Below are 11,895 nucleotides of genomic sequence, written 5' to 3'. Positions count from 1 at the left end.
ATTTTAATTTTTCTCGTGGTAGGTTGCTGTAGGTCCATAAACGCCACTTGTAAACAAAATAATTTCGCGATTGGTCTCAAATCTAGAGTTTTTTTTTAAAGGTCCTATTAGCTATTGTGTTTCATATGTGTAAACGACCTATTAAAACAAAACTCAAGAAATTATTAAAGAACAAATCCTTTTAAAAATGGTTCAAATTGTATTGCTGCACGTCCTCAAAACGATTTCAACTTTAAAACAATTAGAATTTAGTTTGTTCTAGAGAAAAATTTTAATTAATGCTGGAGGTCGTGAACTAACTCAAGAATTGATGGTTGCAAACTAGTACAATGTTCATTCTTCACGATGTGTAGGGTAAAAGCATGTGTTTTCATCTGTCATCTGATTTCAGCTTTCCAAAATTCAATAACAGCTTTATATCATCATTCTGCAACCCATACACATTATCACTGAAAGATGTTCTAACTTTACCAAATGCAAAAGAATCTAACATTATTCCTAAATTGTAATTGGCTCGTGCTTTTACCCTATTTCTCGGATTAGTTTTCAAAAAGACGTAAGAGCCATTGGTAAACAAAGACCTTTGTGCATCGGTTTTCGACCTACTTAATAATGATCAATTTCAAAAATGTTTGAGATTTTTCATCTACACGTCCTTCAAGTGCCCTAAACTTAAAAATAAATTAAATTTTGTCTCAATTTGGAGAAACACGAAAATCAGTGTCGGAGATCACGGTGGCTCTTACGGCTTTTTGAAAACTCACCCAAGATTTGTAGTTTATCATTTCAAAGTGGCTTGTAATTGTCGCATGCGTTTCATCTCAATTTGAATAAAAATTTTAAGCTTTTTAAAAACATTCAGCGTCGTTCGGTGATATTGTCTAGTTTTTGATAATGTCGTGCTAAAAATACTAAATTAATTGCATTTTAAGTTGACTTTTCACCACAGAGTGCTTAATTTGGTGAGTTGAACACTAATTCGTCGCTGGTGTGCTATCTTGTGAAAAACGATTGTTTTGGACGAAAATGAGTTTTGTTAAACTCAACAAACTCTAAAAGATGCTATGGACAATTTTTTGAAATTTTGCTTCCGTTTTCTGGAAATCTCAGTATACACTTGTGATAGAACAATTTTTCCATTTTCCTTTTTGAAATTCACCAATTTAATCGGTTAAACTACTGAATAGGGTTTGTTAAAATATAACGTCTAGAGCTTTTCGGGATTTCAGACCCCCTTCCCTATCCATGGACGTAATTTTTTAACGAACCCATAAAGCTTATTTCTATAATTTTTTTAATAGGTGAAAGACAATAGCTTACAGGACCTTAAAAAAATAAACTTCAGATTTGTACCTTTTTCACTTTCAAAACACATTTGGCACGTGCTTTACAAATTTTTGTATGACTGAATTTCATCCATACTGATAAAGCACGAGCTTTTTTACAGACCAAAACGTGAAAAATCGAGTTTTGTTTTGGGAAAATATTTAAACACTACTTTTACAAGCTGGCACGAAAACATTTTTACGAGTCATTTGTGGACCCTTCTTAAGAGTCCTTGCTCATTGAATTTGAATTTTAACTTGTTTATTTCTCGGCTTTTTCAAAATGATGGTCACCATAAAGAACAAAAATTCTTGAAGCTTGATTTTTCTAAGTGTATTAAAATCAATAGTTAAGTGACAGTTAAGTTTAAAATAATCAAAAATAATGAAAAACGAGTTGATTGATTGCGATTATTGAATCATTTCTATAATTAAGTATTTTTTGGACTACATAGGGGAAATTCTCGTATGTTTGGCACGTTAAGCACTCGCTCCTAACTCCATCCAATTAGCTGATTTTCACTATTTAAACAACGAATTTTGCAAAACTTTTAATAGAAACTTGTTTGCTCACTTCTTTTATTGAGCTACTCATCACATTTCAGTTGAAAACGCTTTGAATTAGCTTTAATTGAATGTCAAAGTACTGACCTGCCAACATTACCCAGTCACGAAATATTCTAGCAGAGCTGGTTCTGTCAGAATCCTGCTAGAACGGTAGAACATTTCTGCTAGAATTCTATAAGAATATCCAGCTCTGTAAGAACTCTGCTAGAATCCTGCTAGAACGTCGTGACTGGGTAGAGGCACGCTGGAATTAGATGCTGTTCCCCTATTACTTCGTTTAAAGAACTATTGAAAAAAGTAGGACTAGTTTTCATGTAAAGATTCAGCGAAGTATAAACTGAAAAAAGCCTTGTCCTCCTTTATCAATTTTACATTAATTGTGCGTTCTAAGCCACCAACTAACATAAAAACGAATTTTCTATCAAGCAATAGGTCACCCATAAACAAAGTTGTTTTTATTTTTGTTAATTCTCCATAAACCAATCCCTTTTTCTTATTGATTTTCCATATGAACTAAACTTACATGAGTCATTCCGGTTATGTCACGACTCACGACATAGGGGAAATATACCATTTCTCAGCCTATTTCTTTTATCGGCCTATCAGCTCTTTCAGCAGCTTTCATATAGTCTGGAGTTTTTTTTTTTCTTGAAATGGTCCAATAAACCAAATTTCCAGTTTTAGCTTTTTGGGTATTTTTGAAACCACTTTGAGTCAGGAATATAAAAACACCCAAAAAACAAAAACTTAAAATATGGTTTATTTGACCACTTAAAAAAACTTTTTGACTGATCCAAAGTACCTAATAAATAGCCTCAATAAAAGTGAGCAAGCAATTCTCAACTGCAAAAGTGATGAGAATTGGTCAAACAAATTGGAGTGATTAAAATGGGTGTATTTCCCCTACCTACCCCTAAACTGTAAATTTTCAAACCATGGCAGAATAGCACAGAATGTTCCGAATTAAACATAAATCTCGGGTTAGTTTGCAATAGGAGCTAAGGGCCATTTGTAACCAGAGCCGGTTTTCAATCGATTCTGAATAATTTTTTGAATTATCAAATTCATTGCTTTGAATTGTTAATCTGCGCGTTCTTTTATGCTCTTCCAATGAAAAAAATAAATTAAATAAATAAATTGTCGGAGGTCGCGATGGCAATCACGGCCTATTGCAAACTAATCAGGGAAATGTATTTTGTTTGCACATTTTACGGAGGATGCTTAAGGTTTGTTTAAATATAATGCCCAAAAAATTTCGGGATGTCAGACCCTCCCCCCTTCAACGCACTATTCCTACACTGAAAACCCAACCATGGTAGTTGCTACCATATTGTAGGGTGCGTGTTCTCTGACGTAATTTTGCTGAAAACATTCCGTGCGTGGATTAACGCAGTCAGTTTTACTATGTCGAGAGCGGTATGGTAATTTTAACCCTCCAATATGGGAGAATGAAAATGATTTCGTAATTGCTACCATACAATTTTGTGGAAGCATATTTGCGTTTACTTCCATCAAAAAGCCACAGTTAATTTAATAAGCAGCATTTTTAGCAAATCTAGAGTTTTTTTTGATTAGGTCCTATAAACATATGAAAGACAATAGTTTATTGGTCCTTTTCAAAAAAAAACTCTGGAAATGTTCTTAAAATTACCATGGTCGGGCTTTCACATACCCTAGACCCCTCACCCCTATCCTCTTCCTACTCATGGACATAATTTGAACGAACTCTTAACTATTCTATTGCACATATTTGCTACTATTTTGGCATCGATTGAAATGAATGATGGTCGCCTGCCTAAAATCAAATGGCAAACTGCGTGGACACTGGGTCTGAGATTTGAAAAAGTGTCCACGTGGTTTATGGAAGGTCCCTTTGGCGTAATTGTATTTTTTAGATTGATTCAGGTGAATCCATCATTTTGTAGGGATTTTGATCATCTCTCAAAAAATGCTGTGGAATCAACTAACGAATATTTTTACCAAAACGAATTAGCATGTGCTGGTTAAACCACACTTCTTGAAGCTACTGAGGAAATGTTTCATCTAAAACACTTGTGGCGTGGCCTAAAAACGCAACTTCCGGAAGGATATATAATTTTATAAAGCCAGGACAATGATTGATTAATGAATTAATACATTTAATAGCATTGCAAGAAATAAGTAAATCGTCACCAAAATTAATCCCGATGTGTAAACATTGTACAAAACACCTTAAAGATAAAATTTCGTTGGCATGAAAAATGGAAAGAAGTTTACAACATTATTTCTTATTTGAAGCTGTTGAAATTAGTTACGATCCTTAGAGACCATCCATAAAACACGTGGACACTTTTTTGGAAATTCTAGACACCCCTGTAAGTTTCCACGTGTTTTATGGAAGGCCTGTAATGGTCATATTTCAAAACAGTTTTCTTAGCCAAAAAAAGAGAAACAAACGCTGCAACAGTTATTTTTAACAATTAATTATTCTTAGTAGGTAGTTTGTAGTTAATTACATTTACAGCTGGATTTCAATATCATGAAGATAACAACAGGTTTGTGTTTCCAAATGCCTCGCAACTATGTAAAAGTTTGTTTTTTGAAACGAACTTATTCAACTGTTTTCGAAAAAGAGACCAATAAAGATAAAAAAAAAACCCAAACAATACTCTGTTATACTTTCGCTGGAAAATCCGAAATACCATTTCTCTTGAACACGTGGTGCGTTGTTCCACGTGCTTTCTCTCCCGCATCCGTTTGACTCTTGTTGCACGTGCGTTCCCAAACACGTTTTCACCATCTGTTCCCTGTGTGTGTGTGCTTTTCTACATACACACCGCTCTTGTTTCCGTAGGCCCCAGCACTAGTGACGCTCCGTCCGTTCTCCACCCAAAGCCGATCGACACTCTGTTGTCGCAAGACACTATCAAGTTCATCCGCAGCCAGAAAAAGAGCGCCCAGCTGGTGTACCGTGGCTATCTGTACAACCGGAAGCTGACGCAACTGAACGGCAACACGACGTGGCGCTGCGTGGACGTTTCGAAGTTGCGCTGCAAGGCGATCTGCGTGACCAAGTTCAACCGGCTGGTGCGGGCGAAACGACTACACAACCATGGCCACCACCGGTCGCGCATGCGGAACAAACCGCTGTACGACTACCCGGAAGATTTGGAGGAATATATGGATATTTATTCGCGCGATCCGATAGCGGCTTCGCAACAGTTGGACGTGATAGATGATGGGACCGATTACAAGTTGGTCGTGCGGGACACGGTCGAGGAGGTCATCGAGTGATTCTAGTACTGCTAGTGTGAATAAAAAGCTTTATGAAAATTTGGTTGTTTTCTTCTTTTTTTCTGGTGTAACGTGAATGTTGAAGCTTTGGTCACGCAGCGATTCCACTTTCCCATTGCAGCGGGGACGTTCAAAGTGTTCCGAAGGGCGCCCAAGGTGGAGGATTTCTGCATTGCGACGCCGAACCGGGTGTACACCTTTCTGACCAGCCGCAAGGGCGCGATTCATCTGGTGCAGGACGATTTCGTGTACCGGTCGAATCTGCGCCGGTCGGGACGCAACAAGGACATCATCTACTGGGAGTGCGTCCACAATCGGTCCAACAAGTGCCGCGGCCGGGTCAAAAGCATCGGCGATCTGCTGTACATTTCCAACTCCAATAGTATGGTCAAAGTCGAAGATTTGTAAGGTGGTTTAGTGATTGCTTGGCTTTTTTTTTGCAGTTCAGCACAATCACGATCCGGACACGATCAAGGTGGCCGCCGCTAAGGCTTCAGGACACGTGACGCTACGGAGATTCTCCACGCTGGAAAGTTCATTATACATTAAGCGTGAAATCGGAATAGAATAAACAATTATTTTTTTTTATTGAAGTTATGGCTTTTGATTTTATTTTTTGACTTAAGTAATAGTTTGAGTAATTTTTTAGAAGACTTGCCACTTGATACCACGTGTCTACTCTCTTTCTAGATGGCTATTGCAACAGCACGCAATTTGTGAGCAGCCGCAAGGGCAAACCGTTGCTGCTGTACAAAGGTCACCAGTACACGTTGAACCGGCGCCGTAACCAGCTCGGTTACTGGGAGTGTGTCCACCGGCGATCCAAGCAGAAAAGCTGTCCGTCGCGGATTGTAACGGAAAACGGCCAGATAAAGCGCGTCCGCGGTGACCATGACCACAGCGAGGCCGAACCGATAGATTATCTGAGTGACCCGTTGAAATAAAATTGTTAATTTTTCACTAAAAGTCTATTCTGTTACGTTATTTGCTTGTTGAGAATAGCAAATTGTGGATTTGTGTTGACGCAAAACTTGATGTTCATTGCAGACGAACTCATCGAAGAAGAAGTAGAAGACGACGATCAGCGGTTGCTGTTTGTGCGGAGTCGCTGGGGCCGGATGTGCCTGATCTACCAGGGATACTTGTTCTTCTCGAACAAGCGCGTCGCGGCCACCCACACGACCTACTGGCGGTGCACGTTTTCCAGCAATCGTAAAGCGAACCGATGTGCAGTCCGGTGTACCACGCGGCAAAACCAGATTATCAACGTGCACGGCCATCACAATCACCCGGTAGAGAGTTCCAGCAAGCTAGAAGGGAAGCTGCTTTACGAACACTATAGCGTTTATGATCCGTGAATAAAGAGATATTGGTGCGAAAAGAGATTGAGTTGTTTTTTTGCAGTACTAGATTATGTTTCGAAGACAGTTGGATAACGATTTAACACAGCTTTTTTTCAACTTTTTCCAGATTGCTCCACACAGACTCTGCAGTTCATTAAAAGTCCCTGGTCGACGTCCTGCCTGGTGCTGAACGACTACCTGTACAATTGCCATAGCACGCGCGGAGACAAGGTCTACTGGCGGTGCCATAATTACTCGCGTAAGATAAAGGAGGAACGTTGCCGAGCGCGTTGCGTCATCGTGGACGGAAAGCTGAGCGCGTTGACCGGGTCCCAGCACAACCATCCGCCGCACACGGAGAAGATCGACAAGATCAACCGACGCAACCAGATGCTCGACGAGACTGCCCCGATGGCGTCCAGGTATCCCAAGGCGTTGACCTCGACCGCTACTGCGTCGCATGGCGAGTCCTTCGAGACGCTGGTTGACACCAGTTCGCTGGATCTTGGGCTGATTAAGATCGAAGTGCTTCCATTTGCCAAGTTGGGGAGCCAACCAATTGAGCTGTAACGTGGGAAGCATGCAAGCATTAACGTACTAGAATAGACTAAAACTTTTTTACCTCTGAACCTGAACCGCAATAAAGTTTTAATGTTGTCGAGCAATATGAAGAAACGTGTTTTAATAGGGTTTCCATCTGGAAACTCGAACATTGTAATAAGAGAGATATCGCTTACTAATGCACACCTTTAATTAATTTTACAGTTTCAACCTTTGAGAATCACCGGCAGTTTATACGGAGTCAACGGGGAGCACCACTGCTAACGTTGGAGAACTTTATCTACCGGTGCGAACGCGTCCGGAAGACCCGCTCGTACTGGCTGTGCATCCGGTACAAAAGCTCCAAGTGCAACGGTCGCGTAATCTGCCAGGGAAACACCGTCATCAAGCGGACTTCGCACTGCCATCCGGACGACCAGCGGCGGATATCTTCGTCCATTATCGAGCAAACCAACCTGGCGGCCATCAATCTCAACGACTGGTACAAGCTAACCCTGGTACAGAACAAGCAACAGGGACTCGTAGCGAAGCGAAAATAAAGTTTTAAAATTTGAATTGTACAAAAAAAAAACGACGTTCATCTGACCCAAAGCCTCTCCTCATTCTAGTACTACAAAATTGAGTTGGAACTAACCGCAACTTCTTCATTCTTCCCAGGCCACATCAAGACGACCATCAGCACGACCATTCCGTTGAGCCCGTCGCATCAGAACGTGTTCTATCGCGGCGATCTGGGCGACCAGCTGAACCCGGACGCCGTCCAGTACATCCGAAGTCGGCGGGGTCATCCGCTGCTCGTGTACCGGGGGTACAAGTTCCGGCGAAACGGTGGCTGCAAGGACAAGGGCTACTGGCGGTGTGCCTCCTTTTCCAAGTGTCCCGGCCGGGTCACTACCGTCAGTGGGATTATCGTCAAGTATCACGTTCACAGCCACGATCCGCCTTTGTTGAAGCAGGTCGAAACAATTTTATGTTAGATGTTTTGAATTGCCAATAAAGTGCATAGTTTTTAAACATCGTGTTTTGAAGTACTAGAATGAGTTTGAACTCTTCTATACTACTCATTAACCTCCACCCCTTTCGTTTCAGAGTTTCTGCTGCGGGTCAAAAACTTCGATGATCTGTTGCGACCCATTACGCCGGAAAACTTCAACGAAATAACGTACACCCGAAGTCAGCGGGGCCACCCATTCCTCATCTACCGGGGCTATCGATACCGGCGCAACGGAGGCATCAAAAATCGCATTTACTGGCGCTGTGCGACCGAGGCCAAGTGCCCCGGTCGGCTCACGATCGTGGCGGGTGCGATCGTCAAGTCGACCGGACACAATCACGGCCCACCCCCGGAACGGTTTCGTGCGCTCCGGATGAAACTCTAGTACTGCAATCTGTGAGAGAAATCGTTTGTGCAATAAACCAAAGATTTGTTTTTGTTTCCAAAAGTTGTTATCTTAATCGACAGTTTGTTTGTAGGTGCGATGCAGTACCAGATTGCTCAACCGCTTATGCTTGTTTCGTTTCAGCTGGTTTGGACTTTATCTTCAGTCAACGTGGGCATCCGCTGCTGGTCGTGGACAGCTATCTGTACCGGAAAAATCGCAGCAACTACTGGCGCTGCATTCGGTGAGTCGCACACCCATTACTGCAGTACTAGATTTCGCCTAACACTGCACTCACTCTTTTACAGCTGCACAAAGTTCAAGTGCCGCAGCCGGTTGATCGTGAAGCCGGGGTCGGAGCCGATCAAAATCGAGGAGCACTCGCACGGGCCGGAAACGGAGAAGATCAGCTGGGGCCGAACGGTGATGGAGAACGTGCGGGCCCAGACCGCTGGCCAGAAGGACATGGTGTTCCGGATGCGGCAGCCCCACTGCAAGGTGGACTATGTGAAGCGGCAAAAGAAATGAGGCGTGCAATAAACGAGTGTTGAAAGCGGATGTTCTTGTTTTTCTGCGTTGCGTTAAGGATGAAGCAGATTAAAACAGATTTTAACAAGTTTTTCCAACTCTCTCTTGCAGTAACATCGATTCCGTTCTGCCCGCCACTGCTAGGAAATCGCACTCCGCTCCCCAAGGTGTGGTACTCGGTTCCCCTCTGCTACATGATGAACCGCCGCGGCACCATGAATTTGCACTTTCGAGGGTTCATCTACATCCAGAAGAAGCGCCACAACCGCACCATGAACTGGGTGTGCAACAAGAGCAACTCGTCGCAGACGAGCTGCAAGGCGCGCGTGTCCACCGAGGGCGACAACAAGATCCGGTTCGGCGTCAACTGGCACAACCACGGCGAAGTGGACGGAACGGGGGAAGCTTTTTGAGGGGAAGAGAGATGGGAAATAAAATGTGATATTTGATTAAAAGTGCTCGCGACTTGCCTTTTTTCCTGAGTGTGTTTTGTGCAACTGCAGTACTAGATTAGGTATTAACGATTTTGGTGACCATTTCAGGAACGCCCATCTATCCGGACATGTGGTACGAAAGGGAGCTGCAGTTTATCGAGAATCGCCGCGGCGGGTTCAGCCTCAAATACAGGGGCTACCTGTTTACGACTGAGCGCCGGTACAACAACACCGTTAACTGGGTGTGCAACAAGAACAGCAACTCGAAGCTGCGCTGTCCGGCGCGGTGCGTGACGCAGGGCAACCGGATGATCAAGTTCGGCAAGCGACGGCACAACCACGGAGCCGTCTACGGGAGCGGAGAAGCTCCCGGTTGAGAAATAAACGTTTTTGAAGATGACTGGTGGCGTTTTATTCAACTGTAGTACAAGAAGGAAGGTGGATACGCTGAAACTAACCAACATATTTTTTTCCAGTTACAGGAGGCTCAGCGCGGTTCATGTACGGTGAAAATTACGAGCTCATCAACAATCGAAAGGGTGGACTGAACCTGCTTTACGAGGGCTACGTGTACCGGCGGAAGGCCGACTACGCCAGTACGGTGAACTGGGTCTGTGCCAATCCAAACACCGCCCGGTTTATCAGTGACCCGGCCCTGGTGTTAGGATACACGGGAGTTTGCGCCGCTCGGTGCGTCACGAATAAGGAGGGTGGTATCAAGTTGGGCAAAAAGGGACACAACCACCCACCGATTCGATACAACGACGAAACGAAGGAAGACTTCTTGTTAACATATTGAATAAAGCGATGAGAATGTGTTGTTTTTGGAACGTTACGGCTTTGATCATGTATTTAGATTGAAACATATTTTTATATTTAGATATTTAATAAAAAAATAATTCAATTTCAGAAACATTCAACGATTTGACGATGGGCGTCTGGATGAGTCGACCCTTTGAGGTGGTACCGAACCAGAAAGGTGGCAAAAATCTGCTATTCTTCAACTACGTGTACCGCAAAGAAGCCAGCTTCAAGACGTCCATCAACTGGGTCTGCAACCAGAATGTGGTCTCCCGGTGCCAGGCCAGGCTCGTCCAGAAGACCGCGTCCGGTGAACTGAAACTTGGCAAACATGGCCACAACCACGATCCCGTAAAGAGTTGACGAAATAAACTGTTGATTTTAACTCAGTGTCTCGAATCATTTAAGCTAATCTAGTACTACAGTCACAAGCAATCATTCTAACCAACACTTTTTTCTTACCCCATTGTATCACAACAGCCCCGCCGGATTCGGAGTGCATCGCCGTCTTCACGATGACCATGCGCGGCAAGGAGCAGCTCCTGTATCTCGGGCAGCCGTTCGTGTTCGAGAAGCTGGTGGTGACGCCGACGGCCGAACCGAAAAAGATCTGGCGCTGCAACCAGTGGTGGAACCAAAAGTGCCGCGCCCGGGTCTACACGATCGGGAACGTGATTACGCCGCTGAACCGGTACCACACCCACTCGGACATTGTCAAGCGGAAACGGCGCGTGACCAAGAAGAAGGTGGCCCCCGTGAGCTTCATCAGCGCCGAGGATGCCATCGGCAGCAGTGGGGACTCGGCAGGGAAGGTCATGGACGAGGAAGTCGCGGAGTACGTCGTGAATATTGAGGACCAGAAAAAGATTGAACTACCGGATTACTGAACACTTTTTTTAGTTTTATATCATGAAAATAAAGTTTTTAAAACATCCAAGCGTTTATATTTAGTTTACGTTTTAGAATTCTAGTACTTCGTTTCAACCTTTTACTAACAAAACTTTCTATCTTACAGATCTGCCCAAGGCCAGAAAAGTCTCGAAGGTGCATATTATCCCGAAGACACCCACGAGGATAAAGACCAGCTCCAAGAAGAAGACGCCAGCAGCTCCGAAGATGTCCACGGTAGAGCAGGTTCCGCTGCACAGCGGCAGCGATATTTACATCTCCACCAAGGACCTCATACGGATCTACACACCCAAGGCGGCCCTTTACACGACCCGGCTAGCCGAACTCCTGTTCGGTCGACAAACCCTCCTGAATGCATGCGTTGCGCGCACGATCAACACCGGCGATCTTGAACCACTGGACAAGAAGACGCTGCAGTCGCTCGTCGGTGAGTAGTTTACAGTTCCAATCTAGTACTTCAATTGTTCTAATTTGACGTTTTTGTCTCTTTTCAGTGCACGTTGTCAACGTCTTCAAGAAGCAGAAAGTGGAGATCTCCGAATCGTTAGTGCTCGGGTACATCCGAAACCGACTTTGTCAGCTACAGAGCTCCAAGTAGTACTAGAATAAAGCGTGTTTTTTTGCTAGATATTGCGTGTTTTCTGTGTTTTTTCTGATCTGCTCTCTCATTCTCAAATTAATTTCAAAAATGTTGTGTAATTTCAGAGTACTACTTTGAAGCCTCCGGTCGGTGCCGGCAGTTGGTGTACAACAATTACACCTACCACCGGAACAA

The 11,895-nt window shown here is 43.5% G+C and overlaps 6 protein-coding genes and 1 pseudogene across 7 annotated transcripts; all 7 read left to right on the top strand.

Moving 5' to 3' along the window:
* The first annotated feature begins 4,520 nt into the window (after nt 1–4,520).
* Nucleotides 4,521–6,550, top strand: LOC128093755 (uncharacterized; annotated as a pseudogene).
* Nucleotides 6,200–8,083, top strand: LOC128093762 (FLYWCH-type zinc finger-containing protein 1). Its single transcript, XM_052711489.1, has 2 exons — nt 6,200–6,377; nt 6,600–8,083. The coding sequence occupies exons 1-2, from the start codon at nt 6,200–6,202 to the stop codon at nt 7,076–7,078; spliced, it is 657 nt and encodes a 218-aa protein (XP_052567449.1). The 3' UTR covers nt 7,079–8,083.
* Nucleotides 7,258–9,006, top strand: LOC128092279 (FLYWCH-type zinc finger-containing protein 1-like; the record flags this gene model as incomplete). Its single annotated transcript, XM_052711488.1, has 5 exons — nt 7,258–7,590; nt 7,678–7,969; nt 8,159–8,425; nt 8,593–8,692; nt 8,757–9,006. Coding segments are annotated over 5 exons (1,212 nt in total), but the record flags the coding sequence as incomplete, so codon positions are not given.
* Nucleotides 9,007–9,322: 316 nt separating this feature from the next.
* On the top strand, nt 9,323–10,130 carry LOC128093750 (uncharacterized). Of its 2 annotated transcripts, none has more exons than XM_052711474.1 (2): nt 9,323–9,458; nt 9,519–10,130. In XM_052711474.1, the coding sequence occupies exon 2, from the start codon at nt 9,539–9,541 to the stop codon at nt 9,785–9,787; it is 249 nt and encodes an 82-aa protein (XP_052567434.1). In that variant the 5' UTR covers nt 9,323–9,458; nt 9,519–9,538; the 3' UTR covers nt 9,788–10,130. The 2 variants fall into 2 exon arrangements, with proteins under 2 accessions (XP_052567434.1, XP_052567433.1); XM_052711473.1 differs by lacking the exon at nt 9,323–9,458 and having other exon boundaries at nt 9,537–9,831; nt 9,887–10,130.
* Nucleotides 10,119–10,596, top strand: LOC128093751 (uncharacterized). Its single transcript, XM_052711475.1, has 2 exons — nt 10,119–10,258; nt 10,321–10,596. The coding sequence occupies exon 2, from the start codon at nt 10,341–10,343 to the stop codon at nt 10,572–10,574; it is 234 nt and encodes a 77-aa protein (XP_052567435.1). The 5' UTR covers nt 10,119–10,258; nt 10,321–10,340; the 3' UTR covers nt 10,575–10,596.
* Nucleotides 10,597–10,711: 115 nt separating this feature from the next.
* On the top strand, nt 10,712–11,234 carry LOC128093746 (uncharacterized). Its single transcript, XM_052711468.1, has one exon. The coding sequence runs from the start codon at nt 10,727–10,729 to the stop codon at nt 11,096–11,098; it is 372 nt and encodes a 123-aa protein (XP_052567428.1). The 5' UTR covers nt 10,712–10,726; the 3' UTR covers nt 11,099–11,234.
* A 54-nt stretch (nt 11,235–11,288) lies between these two features.
* LOC128093749 (uncharacterized) lies at nt 11,289–11,748 on the top strand. The gene is made up of 2 exons (XM_052711471.1): nt 11,289–11,547; nt 11,615–11,748. Exons 1-2 carry the CDS (start codon nt 11,328–11,330, stop codon nt 11,716–11,718), a joined length of 324 nt encoding a protein of 107 aa, XP_052567431.1. The 5' UTR covers nt 11,289–11,327; the 3' UTR covers nt 11,719–11,748.
* Nucleotides 11,749–11,895: the final 147 nt, after the last annotated feature.

This window comes from Culex pipiens, unplaced genomic scaffold (assembly GCF_016801865.2).
Source record: "Culex pipiens pallens isolate TS unplaced genomic scaffold, TS_CPP_V2 Cpp_Un0029, whole genome shotgun sequence".
NCBI classification, from domain to species: Eukaryota; Metazoa; Arthropoda; class Insecta; order Diptera; family Culicidae; genus Culex; species Culex pipiens.
This window is presented reverse-complemented; position numbering and strand designations above follow the sequence as displayed.

Bases quoted from the DNA above. Each gene is read 5' to 3' on its own strand.
- LOC128093749 (XM_052711471.1), top strand. From the start codon at position 11,328: ATGTCCACGGTAGAGCAGGTTCCGCTGCACAGCGGCAGCGATATTTAC. The intron at 11,548-11,614 runs GTGAGTAGTTTA...GTCTCTTTTCAG, and splicing joins GACGCTGCAGTCGCTCGTCG to TGCACGTTGTCAACGTCTTC.
- LOC128093751 (XM_052711475.1), top strand. From the start codon at position 10,341: ATGGGCGTCTGGATGAGTCGACCCTTTGAGGTGGTACCGAACCAGAAA.
- LOC128093746 (XM_052711468.1), top strand. From the start codon at position 10,727: ATGACCATGCGCGGCAAGGAGCAGCTCCTGTATCTCGGGCAGCCGTTC.
- LOC128093750 (XM_052711474.1), top strand. From the start codon at position 9,539: ATGTGGTACGAAAGGGAGCTGCAGTTTATCGAGAATCGCCGCGGCGGG.
- LOC128093762 (XM_052711489.1), top strand. From the start codon at position 6,200: ATGTTCATTGCAGACGAACTCATCGAAGAAGAAGTAGAAGACGACGAT. The intron at 6,378-6,599 runs GTAAAGCGAACC...AGACAGTTGGAT, and splicing joins GTGCACGTTTTCCAGCAATC to AACGATTTAACACAGCTTTT.